Raw genomic sequence first — 14,217 nt, 5'->3', positions numbered from 1 at the left:
GGCCAAAATTGTTTTTGCCTTGGGCGGCAAAAACCCTAGAGCCGGCCCTGCCGGGGGGCTCTGCATTTTAATTTAATTTTAAATGAAGCTTCTTAAACATTTTAAAAACTTTATTTACTTTACATACAACAATAGTTTAGTTATATATTATAGACTTATAGAAGGACCTTCTAAAAAAGGTTAAAATGTATGACTGGCACGCGAAACCTTAAATTAGAGTGAATAAATGAAGACTCTGCACACTGCTGAAAGGTTGCCAACCCCTGGTCTAATGCCACACATCACACTGTTTCAACACAGGTACACATTATCTTAGTGGCTAGGTAAAAAACCACATTCCAGTGAGGCGATGGCAGGCTCCTCCTTAGATAGCTGTAATGTGGAACATTCTTCAGTCCATCATACAGGAAACTGTAGCTTCACTAGACCTAGGGAGGAGGGTAAACCACCACCAACTCTTCACAAGACAACAGTTCCACGGGCCTACTTAACACGCTCCTTCCACCCCTTAACCCACACAGGTCAAGTAGTGCCGACGGTGAATCCTCAGAGAAGGAGTTGATTGAAGAAATCCTACACACAAAATGGGGCTGGAAGTGTCACAATTCTTCCTTTCAAGGAGTGCTTCTTATAATCCACAAGCTGACAGCAAGTGACACCAAACACCAACAACTGAACAGCAGTCCTGTTGGGTTAATTTTAAATCATGAGCAGCTTGTTTTAAAAAGTACAGCAAAGGAATGAGACGATCCTGAGAAATGAAAGATCATCAGGAATATCACTGTAGGAAAACTGAACAGCACACAAAGCTACAATGGGAGAACATTGCTAATGCATGTGTTCATGTTGGGAGGCCCATTCTCTAACAACTAAATCTGTCTGAAATTCTGGCTCTGAGTAGATGGAATATGTGACATAGGAACATAAAAAGTGCATCATCTTCCATCCCCACTGATACAAAGACAGAGGAGGATTATACAGGCACTCTAAAGAAGCACTTTTCTGAGTTGGAAGATGACCTCTTTTGCTCTACAGACGCAAGAAGCTCCAAGTAGCGCAGAGGGAGGAATTGAGCAAGACAAAGATCATGGAAGACTTAAATTTGTGCCCCAAAACTGACCACATACAATTCAGGTACCCACGTGTCTGCATACTTTACTTGTGCACCAAATGATGTTGGTACATGCATATCTGAGACTTTGAGTATTCCAAAGTTTGTACACTCACTACTTGCATGCCCAGAAATTTGTGCTCCTAACCTTGAGAGCACAAAGTTAGTCTGTGCTGAAATCCTTATGGAAAACTATGATCCACCTTCAAGAGAGAAAATATACATCTTTCACAAATTGCCTCTTCCACCCTGCAGGCTTCCCATCTTCTTCCTATTTCCTTCCCCATCCTGATCTATCCCAATAATCTGCTATTCCAAACATTACTGTGACTGGTTCCCTTTATCTTTTTTGATATTGCATACTCACAATATTTTATGTGGTGACCTGTAGCTAAAATGGTATTGCCTCAGGTAGAGATTTTACACTGAGGGCCTGCATTCTTCATGGGAATATATAGTCCGGCTCAGTTTTATGATAAGTTTGCCCAAGTTTAATGATTGATTATTGATGGCATCATTGTTTTATTGACTTTGTGTATAAACAGGTGTAAGAATCCTGTTGGCTTAGCAGCAGCTGCTGCTATTGTTTATATTATAGTAGTGCCTGGATCAGGGCCCATTGTGCTAGGTGCTGTACAGACTTGTATTAAGAGACCGTACCTTCCCCAGACAGCTTATGATTTCTACAGATGAGGCAGACCAAGGGTGGCAGAGGAACAGGCACAGAGTTGAAATGACTTGCCTGATGTCAGACAGCATGCTAGTGATAGAGCTGCGATTAGCACCCAGGTATCTTGACTCCCAGTCCAGTGGTCCTATACATTAGCCCACAGCAGCAGCCAGACTTCATGACCAGAAGTGAACAACCTCCTACCTCTGTAGGTTTGCCTCCCCAGGTCCATTTCAAAAATGTCAATGCCTGATGCAAGCAATAGCTTCTTTGTGAGGTTTAGAAAGCTAACTCTTGGCACATACATGCTGTGCTCTGTGTATTATCAACTTACGTTTTGTCTTTCCCAATTTTTCATACAACAAATAGCTTAAGAATGTTTGAAGGAAAAGACTTTCCCTTAGTATTGTTTTTAATTGAGTCAATCTTCCTGCTATGCACACAAAGCTTTTATTTGAGGAGGTAGATGATTGGTACCAGAACCAGTCTTTGCACCTGTCCTGACTGCCCTCCTGTGCAATTTGGGAGGTAGGTATGTGCAGAGGGATGGTCTGTGCGGTTTGGTGTTGCTTGGGGAGGTTGGGTATTTTCATATTCCTTGGACTGGCTTGTTTCTAGGTTTGGCGATGATACAGTTTTATTCTTGCTTGTATGGTATGATTGCATTTCTTAAATCAAAGGTGGTAAAAGCCCTGGAGAGGCCCTGGAGATTGTATAAATCTTAAATACATAGGAAAAAACACTCTCCAGCAATGCCAGCTAGGAAATTGGAATCCTGTGTACACACTTGCATCCCCTCTGTTTTGCAAGCACAATTTGTGTGCACAAACTTTGTCTTGACTCTACAGCTGTATAAGTGCTGTTGATGCTTTCACTCTACAGTTTGTGGACAATGACTTCACATTCACAGTCCATACCCAACGCTTGGAAAATCTTTCCCACTGTACTGTCTTAAACTTCTAAATAGTGTCTGAATTTCACATAAATTGGCACATTATATTGAAGTAATGTGTTTTTTCAGGCTAGAAGAGAAATACTTTTGTCAGTACATTGATTTTGCTGCTCATTGAAATAAGTCTAATTTTTGTTACATTTGAAGACTTTTCCAAATATTAATCATCTGGACTTGAAGGATTTATCAGTGTTACACCTGCAGTTATCTGTCCATCTGTAAGGATGTTAAAATAAATTAAGGGAAGAATCTCAGCTAGTATTAATTGGCATAGGCATATTGCCTTCAGCGGAAATATGCTGATTTACAGCAACTGAAAATCAGGCCCTCAATGTTCTAAAGATCAGACATCAGTTACATTAAAACCAGTTAAACTTCAAGAACATGGGGATACTTCCTAAAAACATGGGGATACTTCCTAAAAACAAGAGGGTTGTTAACAGTATAAATTAGTCAAGTGGCTTTTCAGAATATTTTTATGAACATGTTTCTTGTACTCAGACACCAGGGCAATGGGTGTGGGTTGTGTGTGTATATATAAAAGAGAGTTTGGCTGTGCCCTTAGGCCTTGTAATATATTATATCTTGGGATATTATATAAAAAAGAGCGGTAAGAGATGTTTTGATCTCCATGTAAAATGAGAATGTAGCAATGGAGTGTGTGGTGCTCTAGTTGAATTTTACTGATAAAACAAAGGCATGGTTGTTAATATTCTAAAAATATTGCTAATTTTGGGAAATGGATTTTAAAAATCGATACTTCCTCTTTTGGTCCAGAATATGTTTGTCCTGTTTATTATAAGGAAGACTAACAAGCTTATTGCTCATACAATAATATTTCTCCAGATTTTTTTTAAAAAGCACTAATAGAATAGTCTTTGAAGGTTACGCAATTATTTTAGCTTTTGGAAATATTCTTTTAATCGTTATGATTATTACAGCATTATTTGTAGCAAAGATGCATGTAGTATTTGGGAATGGTTGCTTATGAGGTGTGGTTCCTTTAAGAAACCAGGAAGTGGAACCAGGAGGAGGAAGAGAAGACACCGGAGTGGGGGTCATGAGGAAGAGAAACCTAGAGGGGATGCCAGTCAGACCCCTGGAATAAAGTGTTTGTTCTTGTTTGCATTTAAACTGAGTGGTCTTCAAATTATTGGAATATCACAATGTATTTTCAGTAGTTACATTATCTGAAAACAGCCAAAGGTGTCTTGTTGGAATGAGTTAGTGTAGTATGTCTGCAGTGTAAATAAGGTACTGGGCTCCTATTGTTGCTTTCTTTCAACTGTTTAGGATTTTCTTCCAGTTTCTCTATGTGTTGAATACAGAGTGCTTTGAATGACTGGTTGAATACTCATGTTAACGATGGTAGGGCAGTTGGACAAAAGCAGTGTTACTCGCCTCTCATATCACAGTGGTGAAGGCATGTTTTGAAGTGGATGGTTCTATATAACAGCACCTTCTTTCAAATTACAGAATCTAGTAGCAAAAATATTCCAGGAACCACAACAGCTGAAGAAGCCGCTAAAATCTTAGCAGAGAAACGACGTCTTGCCCGGGAGCAAAGAGAGCGTGAAGACCAGGAAAGAATTCAGAGAGAAGAGGAGGAAAGGTAACTTGTAAATACCAGAAAACAATATTTTCTGTGATGCAAATCTGATTGGCATGTAAACCTGGCTGGCATATATTTTAGCTACACATGCGAGAATCTGCAGAGAGGCAGGTACACATGGCAGAGTTTGCTGGAAATAAATATCCTTGTGAATGTCAGAAGTCTGTGTGAAATGGGATGTCACTTTTTAGGCAGACTGCTTCTCTTCCTTTCAAGTCTCCAGTGATTCTACTACTAAAAATATAAGATATGCTTCTTACTCCAGTTACATTTAATTTTCTTTATAGGATATTAAAATCCTCTTCAAACTACAGTAGAACCTCAGTTATGAACACCTCGGGAATGGAGGTTGTTCATAACTCTGAACAAAACATTATGGTGGTTCTTTCAAAAGTTTACAGCTGAACGATGACTTAATACAGCTTTGAAACTTGACTATGCAGAAGAAAAATGCTGCTTTTAACAATCTTATTTTAAATTAAACAAGCACACAAACGGTTTCCCTAACTTGTCAAATCTTTTTTTAAACTTCCCTTTATTTTTTTGAAGTTTACCTTTAACACAGTACTGTGCTGTACAGTATTTGCCTTTTTTGGTCTCTGCTACTTGATTGTGTTCTTCCAGTTCCAAATGAGGTGTGTGGTTGACCGGTCAGTTCGTAACTCTTAGATTCTCCTGTATTCCTCTTAAACTCTTCTTTGGCAAACTTGGGAGACATGTTGCCTTCTAGGTTCTTAGTTTATATTCGTCCCGGGTTGATGATGACTGAGATGCCACATGATATTGGCAGCCTACATGCAATGCATTTCTCTTATTAGTCTAGTTCTCCGTGGACAAGTGTCCATATCACCAGAACAACTGGCACCCTTCTTGACAGTATCCTAGAAATGTAGGACTGGAAGGGATCTCGATAGGTCATGTGGTCCAGCTCTCTGTACTGAGGCAGGACTATTACCTGTTATCGGTAGTGTCCAAAGAATTAACTGTCCAGGAAGGATGAATTACCTTTCTGTACACAGATCCTTTCTGTTCCTCCAGCTCACAGTTGAAAGAGACACTGGTGGGATGGTGCTATTTGTAAACTTTTACTGTTTGCTGCTTTATGTTTATCTCCTCTGTGGCTAGACACAGTGGATGCCGCTTAATAACAACCCTGATATTAACAACTTCTGCTTAATAGCAATATTTTGCCAGGAACCAATCCTGTCCTGTTGACTTTAATGTTAATGAGATTCAGGTATTGGCAACAGCATGCCACTTATTGAAAACTTTTTTGGAAGAAAGGCCCTGGCTGCCAGCAAGGAAGCACTGGGACATGCCTTCCCTGCCTGCAGCCCTGAAAACCTGCCTGCAGCTGGACCTCAGCCCATCCCAGCACTTCCTTCCTGGGCTACAGCCCCACAAACCTATGTGCAACCCTGGACCACACAGGAGATAAGAGGCAGGGGCCTCTGCATCTCCACCCAACAGGGTAACCTCTGCTGGAGTCCCAGTTCTGTTTGCTGGGAGGGGGGCTGTGGCAGGGCAATGGGGGTGGCTTCAGCCTGGATGCCAGGGCTTTCCATGGGGAGCTGGGAGGTCCATGGAGCTGCATGTACCTCTTCCTGCTGCTGCCCTGCCCACAGCTTCCCCTCCCCAAGTAAAGTCCTGGCTTTTGGGCTGCAACCCCCTCCTGGTTGCTGCTCTGCTCACAATCAGGTTGGCAAGACACGCCCCAGTATTTCCTTCCCTAGCTGCAGCCCCACAAACCTGCCTTCAGCTTATTGGTAACTGCCAATTAATGGCAACTTTTTTGCTGGTAACAAGTGGAATCTACTATAGCTGACTGTGAGTTTGGTTATGTGTACACTGCAGCTGGGAGCGTGCCTCCCAACCCAGGTAGACAGACCTGCTCTAGCTCCACTCAAGGTAGTGTGCTAAAAATAGCAGTGTGGATGTTGTGGCTCTGCTAGCTGCCCAAGAACAAGCCCGCCTGATCCCCTGGGTCCAAGCTCGTGTTACTAGCCCTGTGGCAACGTCCACGCTGCTATGTACAGCATGCTCCCAGCTGCAGTGTAGACCTACCCTTTGGCATCTTTCACAAGCTTTAAACTCTCACACTTTAAATAAATAATATCCAGTCTGTAATCCATTTCTTGGAAATACTAGGAGCAGAGAAGAAGAAATGGTAAAGAAAATGATTGAAGATAAAGCACAAAGAGAGGAGGAGCTCCACAGACTGGAGGAAGAAAAAAGACTTGATGATGAAGAACAGCAAAGACAAGCTGAAGAGAGAGTTCGCAAAGAACAGGAGGAGCAGGAAAAACTAGTAGGTTTAACAGGTTTACTTGCTAGATGTAGAACATGACTCTGTTCCTTGAAAAAGCTGTTAAGTAATTCTTGTTAGATCCTGAATCAGTTCATGTTGGAAAATGCCCAGTCATAAAGGGACATGGGATACCCTAGGTAAAACTATTGAAATCTTCCTAAATGGTGTGGCTTTTGGGTCTGGGAAAGAAGCAAATATTTCATAACCATTTTAGTCATGTTCAGTGCACTGGTGGCTGAAAGCTGCTTGGTAGGTAAGATGCAAGGAACTCTAAAAGCCAAAGTATAATAGAGCTTCTTCATAATCTTATTGGGGCCACTTACAGAGCTTCCTGTTTTAAAAGATCAGAGAGGAGTCTGGGGCACCTTGTGCGATCTAACTTCTCTATAAAAGGTAATGTTACTAGCTAAGAAACTGATACAGCAGATTTTAAAATACACCGCTACCCCAATATAACACGAATTCGGATCTAACGCGGTAAAGCAGTGCTCCGGGGGGGCGGGGCTGCGTGCTCTGGTGGATCAAAACAAATTCGATATAACGCAGTTTCACCTATAACGCGGTAAGATTTTTTGGCTCCCGAGGACAGCGTTATATCGAGGTAGAGGTGTGCTTCTTAGCGTATGTGCAACGTGCCTCAGGTGGCACGTGACCAGGATTCATCACCGAATTTGGTCCACTGGTTGGATCATTAGCTTGCCCGGGCCAGGTGCTAGCGCATAGTGTGACAAGAATGCTCATCCATGGCCCCCAAATACTACGAATGAAAATACTACTAACCCCTAAATATAGCCTTTCATGGATAATGAATGTCTATATAACCTGGAAAAGGTATCCTTCCTAATGAATGAAAGAAATTACATTTTTCAGGCTATATGGACCTTGTTCAATGTATGATGAATTTCTAACAGCCATTTGTATCTATGGTATATATTTTCATTCTCAGGCTCTATCATACTTTACTGTTCTGAACAATTGTTATAAAAATAAGCTAGTGTTAAGAACCCTCTTATCTCCCCATCAAGGCTTGCAATCATAGTGAAAAACCGATTCCGTTATAATAGGAGCGCTAAGGGCTAGTCTACACTTACCGGTTAGTTCGACGGCTGCGGATCGAAGTTCCGAGTTCGATTTATCGCGTCTGGTCTGAACGCGATAAATCGAACCAGGAAGTGATCCCCGTCGACTGCGGTACTCCAGCTCAGCGAGAGGAGTAGCGCGAAGTCGACGGGGAGCCTGCCTGCCGCGTGTGGACCGCGTCTGAACCGCGGTAAGGTCGAAGTAAGGTATGTCGAATTCAGCTACGTTATTCACGTAGCTGAATTTGCGTACCTTACTTCGATTTGGGGGGGTAAGTGTAGACCAGCCCTAAGATATTCAGTGCCAACTATCTTAAATACAAATATCTGACTGCAAAGGTTTTTAATTAATTTTGCTATATTTGCAATTTAACTGCTTTCTTCATGGTTTCTAAAGTATCTTCCTTAAATGGACCTTCATTCTGAAGTACAGGTTAAACTAACTATTCAAATAGCTCTGGGGCCATCTAAAGAACTTGGATAATCATTTAACTAAATATTTTTTCTGTGGATTTCAGAATCAGGTGGCAAATCTGTAATTCAGATTTTCAAGATTAGGATAATATGTGTTTACATGTACCGCACACCAGATGCTTCAGTGGTGGTATGAATCATTTCATCTACAAAATAACTAATGCTAAAATAGCTCTCTTGACACCTTAAAATTGATTTATGTATTGGATCCCATATTCTCTGCCTTAATTTTAGAGAGAGGAAGCTGAAGCAAAAGCCCAAGAAGAAGCTGAAAGACAACGGCAGGAGCGAGAGAGGATTATGCAGCAAAATATGCAGGAGAGACTTGAAAGGAAAAAGGTGCATAGTTCTTGCTTTCAAGCCTTTAAGCGAGCCTAAAGTGTGTTGAGACTCTAATGTTAAAGCAATCTGGTGAATAAAGTTAAACAAACGATCTGAACTGGGAACAGTCACATGTATTTGAATAAATCAAATGGTGTTTTTAAATGTATATTTTGGTTTCTATTCTAAAAAATGACTATTTAAAATGGTAATTAGAGTAAGGAATTTTTAAATCCTTTAAATACAAAAATTAATAAAAGAAGCCAAATGATCAAAGTTCAGCCTTTTCCATGTTGTGACAAATTCACTTTTTTTTTGCTTTAACAGAGAATTGAAGAAATAATGAAAAGAACTCGGAAGTCAGAACAGAATGAAGCCAAGGTACTTGTTTATATGTGACATTATATAGATTCAAGGAGTTCTCATGTTTCACTTTCAGAACCTTTCCATTAAATGGTTCACTTTCAGAAGAATAACATACATCTTTATGTTCTGTTCAACTGAAATGAAATGGCTTCCAGTCATAGGACAAGGATCCTGTGCAATGACAGATAGTAACTCTCAGTATACTCATGGCAATTCTTAGATACTCCTGAGGGTCTCTACAGCATGTAAGCTGGATGTACATCTTTTAAAATGTATTGAATCATGGCCTGTGTGATATGTGGGCAGTTCACGATAAATATTGTGTGGTGGTGGTGGTGTTACTTACAACAGTTTAAGTTAGCAGTAATACAGATTTCTGTTACAGAATGAAGAGAAGTCTGCTAATGAGGCTGACGAGGAAGAGGATGCTGAAGAGGAGGAAGAGTTGGGCCTTGAAAAAACATATCAACCAGGTAAACAATGTTTGGTAAATGAGGTCCAAAATTGTTAAAATTGCTTATACTCTAAAGCAGGGTAGTCATTGTCTCAATGGGATCTGAACTCCCTAATAAACGAAGGATTTTGTTTCTTCACTCATCCTCTGAAAGGCCCTACTCCATTTTCAGCAGTTGGCAATATTTACTGTAAGTTAATTTTCATGCTGATGTATGATGATTTGAGTACACCACTTCCACAATTGCCATGGAAGCGGTGTGCATAAAAATGAGAATAGATTATTTATTCCATTGTGTGGAAGACAGGCAAAATTGTTAACTAAAAATGTATGATTTGAGAATGACTATACAATAAAAATGTTTCAGATTTGTTTTGGCACTTTAAAAATACATGTATTATTCTATATCATTATAGCCAATTTCCCATTAGAGATGTTCATTTTATGAGATTGTATGTTCAGAACATTCCAGCTAGAAGAGAGACCAGTTAGGCATTTATTTGTGTGTTGTTAATTTGGAATAGCAACTCTAATATATTGCAGCTCTCTTTCTTTCAGAAAAGATAAATGGTGTTGATCTATCTCAAGAAATCAAGGTGCAGACACAATATAGTTCTGAGTTTGCATGTGGTTTGACTTCTACAGAATCTTCAATGCAAGATATGTCAAAAATGGAGGCGGATGAAGTACTTATGAATGGAGATGAGCAAGACATTTATCAGAAGAAGGAGAATGAGGGGTCTTTGCATGTTATGCAGCTAAAGGATTACAGGTGAGCCTGTGTAATGGTGTCCTAATGTAAAGGTTGCATCTGATTGTAATTTATGCAATAAATCCTTAAATACACTTCATATAGTTTGTGTTTAGTACTGATCATAGGTTGCCAAAAATTTAATTTGAGGCTGTCCAGTTTTGTTGAAGTTTTGCCTAGAGTAAATCAGGTGTTTCCTGACAACTACAAGTTAGTATTTAAAAAATGATATATGCCACTTTAAATATATAAAACAATGTAACATTAAATTATAAAATAAAACATAAATTATTCCTTCTTGTATAATTATACATTTGTTGTATTTTGGAGCTGATTGTGATTCTTCTCAATCTAACGTGAGTCTGGAGTAACACTAATGAAGTCAGTGGAGATATACTCAGTGTAAATCTGGTGTGAAATTGAACAGGCCCACAGCTGATCAATTAATTTAATGTGCAGAAACTAAATCCAGAGATTTTGTTAGTTTGCTTCAGAACTTATCTTGATAAAGAAAAATATCAGTTTAAAACTTTCCATTATGAAGCAGTGCCCACTGCCTCAAGTGCATTACATGATCAAACTGTCAGTTTGCTCTTTAATGCATAAGCTCTTGGTTTTGATAGTGCCATGTCAATAACAGTGGTGGTGGTAAGTGGGCTGAGATGTTGCCAAACAAACAGAAACATACCGAACTTACTGGTAAACAAAGGCAACAACCTAAACGGTTTTCCCTGAGGTTGGATGACAGTTTGATACTAAATCCCCAAACAAGAGAATAGAGAGTATCTACAGGATTCTCTAAGGGCTTGTCTTCACTACCCGCCCGGATCGGCGGGTAGAAATCGATCTCTCGGGGATCGATTTATCGCGTCTCGTCGGGACGCGATAATCGATCCCCGAATCGACGCGCATACTCCACCAGCCCAGGTAGGAGTAAGCGCCGTCAATGGGGGAGCCGCAGCAGTCGATTTGCCGCCGTCCTCACAGCGGGGTAAGTCGGATTGGATACGTCGAATTCAGCTACGCTATTCCCGTAGCTGAATTTGCATATCTGAAATGGATCCCCCTCGTAGTGTAGACGTAGCCTAAGACACCTTCAATTCAGCTAAAACAATATTAAAAACTAATACTAAAATTCCCACCAAGTGAGGTTTTTAACAATACATTTCTCATTTTCATCTTTTTTTTTTTTTTTTTTCAGAATAAAGAATTTCCATCCAGTCCTAGGAAAAATCTCTAGATTCATGGGCAATTCTATTTGCTTGTCCAAATCCTAATGATGCTTTAGAATTTGCACTGTGAAAATTCTTTGATATTAAATTAAGTTTCTGTTCTTGCCACATGTGTCTAGTGACTGAATATGAAGTGTTAATGTTTCATGACTTCTTCAAAAATGAATTGAAACTGATGGTTTGAATATAACACTTTTACAGAGTAGTCTGTGACTCAGTAAATGCATGTGTTTATCAAAAATAATCTGAAAACAAAGCAGAAACACAGACTATTAAAGCAGGGACATGGATCCTGTGACTTTTTTATACCAATTCTGTGGAGTTGTGCTCTTATCTGATGGTTATTGGTGCAGAAGTGACTGAATGGATGTTGATGCAGTTGTTCCTTCTGATCTGACTTCTATAACAACCGCATTACAGGTAGGGCAGCTTATCCCCAAAAATATTCGTTGGGGAGAATATGGGGATTTCTAGTTGGCTGACCTCCTTTTCTATTGGTAAATAAGGGTCAGGTGTCCAGCACTCTTAACAAATGTTTGTTCTTTCTCCAGTCCTTCAGCAAAAGAAATGGTTATCCAGAATTCAGAAGTATTGCACGTTAATGAAGCTGATCGTACGATTGGACTTATACAGAATCTCAATGGAAAATCTAATGCATGGACTTTTGAAGAAATTATTGATCTTGGAGTACATTCCAAGTCAACCAAACTGAGTTCAGACAGCATCACTGCTGATAACTGTAATGAAAACTTGAATGATGCTGCTACCCTTCCCTCTAGTCCAAAATTGGCATTTGAGGACGATGGCACGGTGAATTCCTTGACCAAACCTATCGAGACTGCATCAGGTAATGTATGCTGATTTCCCTTCTACCTCCTGCTCCCACTAAATTAAGGTAGCTTTGTTAAATATTTACTGTATATTTGTGCCTTTTTTTTTTTTTTTTGAGAATCTCTCATATTCTCTAAACTAGCAACAGGCTCTTACTGTTGTGCTTGTTGTTTTCCTTTTGTCAGAGGAGTAACTAGTCGATGACTTTTGAAGGGACTTAACTACTACAGCTAGTTAACACACCTGCTGAGTGCTCTTCCAAAAGTACAGCTCAATCACTATGAAGCCTCTGTACCTCTCCCTAGGACTAAAACTTTTCTATTTTTTTGTTTTTTGTTTTTGTTCTTAAATCTCTTAAATGGTTACTGTGGTTTTTTTTAAAAAAAAAAAGATAATTTTTGAAATGTTGCTGGTTACTATTAAAACCCTTCATGAGCTCGACCTCTCTGACTTAAGTCCTTCCACTTAAGTATATTCTTGCACTTTGCTGGGGCTGAGCTGTTCTGAGTCTTAAAATTACCTCTTCTAAGTCTGTAGGGCTTTTAGGTATTCTGCACTTGTGGCAGAACAGTCTTCCACTTGACACCTGTTTTTTACTGTAAAATAATAATAATTCTTCATGTTGTGTGAGAACATAAGAACATAAGAATGACCATATTGGATCAGTCCAAAGGTCCATCTAGCCCAGTATCCTGTCTACCAAGAGTGGCCAATGCCAGGTGCCCCAGAGGGAGTGAATCTAACAGGTAATGATGAAGTGATCTCTCTCCTGCCATCCATCTCCACCCTCTGACAAACAGAGGCTAGGGACACCATTCCTTACCCATCCTGGCTAATAGCCATTAACGGACTTAACCTCCATGAATTTATCTAGTTCTCTTTTAAACGCTGTTATAGTCCTAGCCTTCACAACCTCCTCAGGCAAGGAGTTCCACAAGTTGACTGTGTGAGCTTGAAGCTGTGCAAGCTGTGTGAGCTTGACTAGACATGACAATAGGCATACTGTTGGTGCTAGTGCTGAATGAAAGATGTTCCATTAATATGGGGATAAAATGAATAACATGTTTGCTTCTAGAGCAAATGATTATTTAATTAATATTGTGCACTTGATGCATTTCATTTAAGAATAGCCTCGTACACCTCTGAGGTAGACGTTGTACTGATTTTACAGATGAGTGGACAGAAGTTGAGAGTTGCCTGTGGTCACACTGTGAATTAGTGACAGAGGTGTCCTGACTCCCCGTCCTCCCCTCTAAACACTAGACAATAAGCAGTAGGGAGGAAGTGTTAACTGTATTGTGCTTTGCTGGAAAGGAACTGTGATTTCTTCCTGGTAAACTCAGTACAGAATGCATTAATTTTTAAAAGCTGTTGGTTAGAGATCTGTAATGCAGAGAACAGTATATCAAAACCAGTGTTTCATCCCGAGCAAAACTTCTGAGGTTATTGAAACAAAATCTTAATTGCACAAGCAGGTTTACAAAAACCAAACAAGAGTCTAAAGACCTCAAGCTGACAGGCCTGAGTGTGAAGTGTGAGGGAGAGAAGAATTACCAGTCTAATAGTGGGAATCCTCCAAAAGTTGTTGTCTCATCACAAATCATGTGTAGTTATCCATGTCCATGACTGATCATTAGGGTGGTGGGTCAGAGACTTGAGTGAAACTAGCTGGTATCAGAGTAGCAGCCGTGTTAGTCTGTATCTGCAAAAAGAACAGGAATACTTGTGGCACCTTAGAGACTAACAAATTTATTAGAGCATAAGCTTTCGTGGGCTACAGCATCCGAAGAAGTGGGCTGTAGCCCACGAAAGCTTATGCTCTAATAAATTTGTTAGTCTCTAAGGTGCCACAAGTACTCCTGTTCTTTTTACTAGCTCTTTTTGTCATAGCATACTACTGGGTTTCCTGTTCCATATCCCACAAGTCCTTTTCTGAGTCGCTGTTCTCCAGACTAGATCCCAGCCCTGTGTCCGACATTGTTTTGTTCTTAGATGTACAAGCTCACGCTTACCCATATTAAAGTGTCTGATTTTTGCCTCTCAGTGACCTGTCTTC

General features: G+C 40.0%; 1 protein-coding gene across 1 annotated transcript in view; it reads left to right on the top strand.

The window, feature by feature from the left end:
• MAP7D3 (MAP7 domain containing 3) overlaps nt 1-14,217 on the top strand; it is a 62,618-nt gene that overhangs the window by 45,985 nt on the left and 2,416 nt on the right. The window contains exons 14-20 of the mRNA XM_026652932.2: nt 4,210-4,345; nt 6,494-6,653; nt 8,441-8,545; nt 8,855-8,908; nt 9,279-9,366; nt 9,993-10,119; nt 11,882-12,177. Of these exons, the coding sequence (XP_026508717.1) occupies nt 4,210-4,345; nt 6,494-6,653; nt 8,441-8,545; nt 8,855-8,908; nt 9,279-9,366; nt 9,993-10,119; nt 11,882-12,177 (966 nt within the window). The remainder of the gene's footprint in view (nt 1-4,209; nt 4,346-6,493; nt 6,654-8,440; nt 8,546-8,854; nt 8,909-9,278; nt 9,367-9,992; nt 10,120-11,881; nt 12,178-14,217) is intronic.

Source organism: Terrapene carolina, unplaced genomic scaffold (assembly GCF_002925995.2).
Source record: "Terrapene carolina triunguis isolate 2854851 unplaced genomic scaffold, T_m_triunguis-2.0 Scaffold131, whole genome shotgun sequence".
In the NCBI taxonomy this organism is placed as follows: domain Eukaryota; kingdom Metazoa; phylum Chordata; order Testudines; family Emydidae; genus Terrapene; species Terrapene triunguis.
The sequence above is the reverse complement of the archived record's forward strand: the minus strand, read 5'-3'. Positions and strand labels throughout refer to the sequence as shown.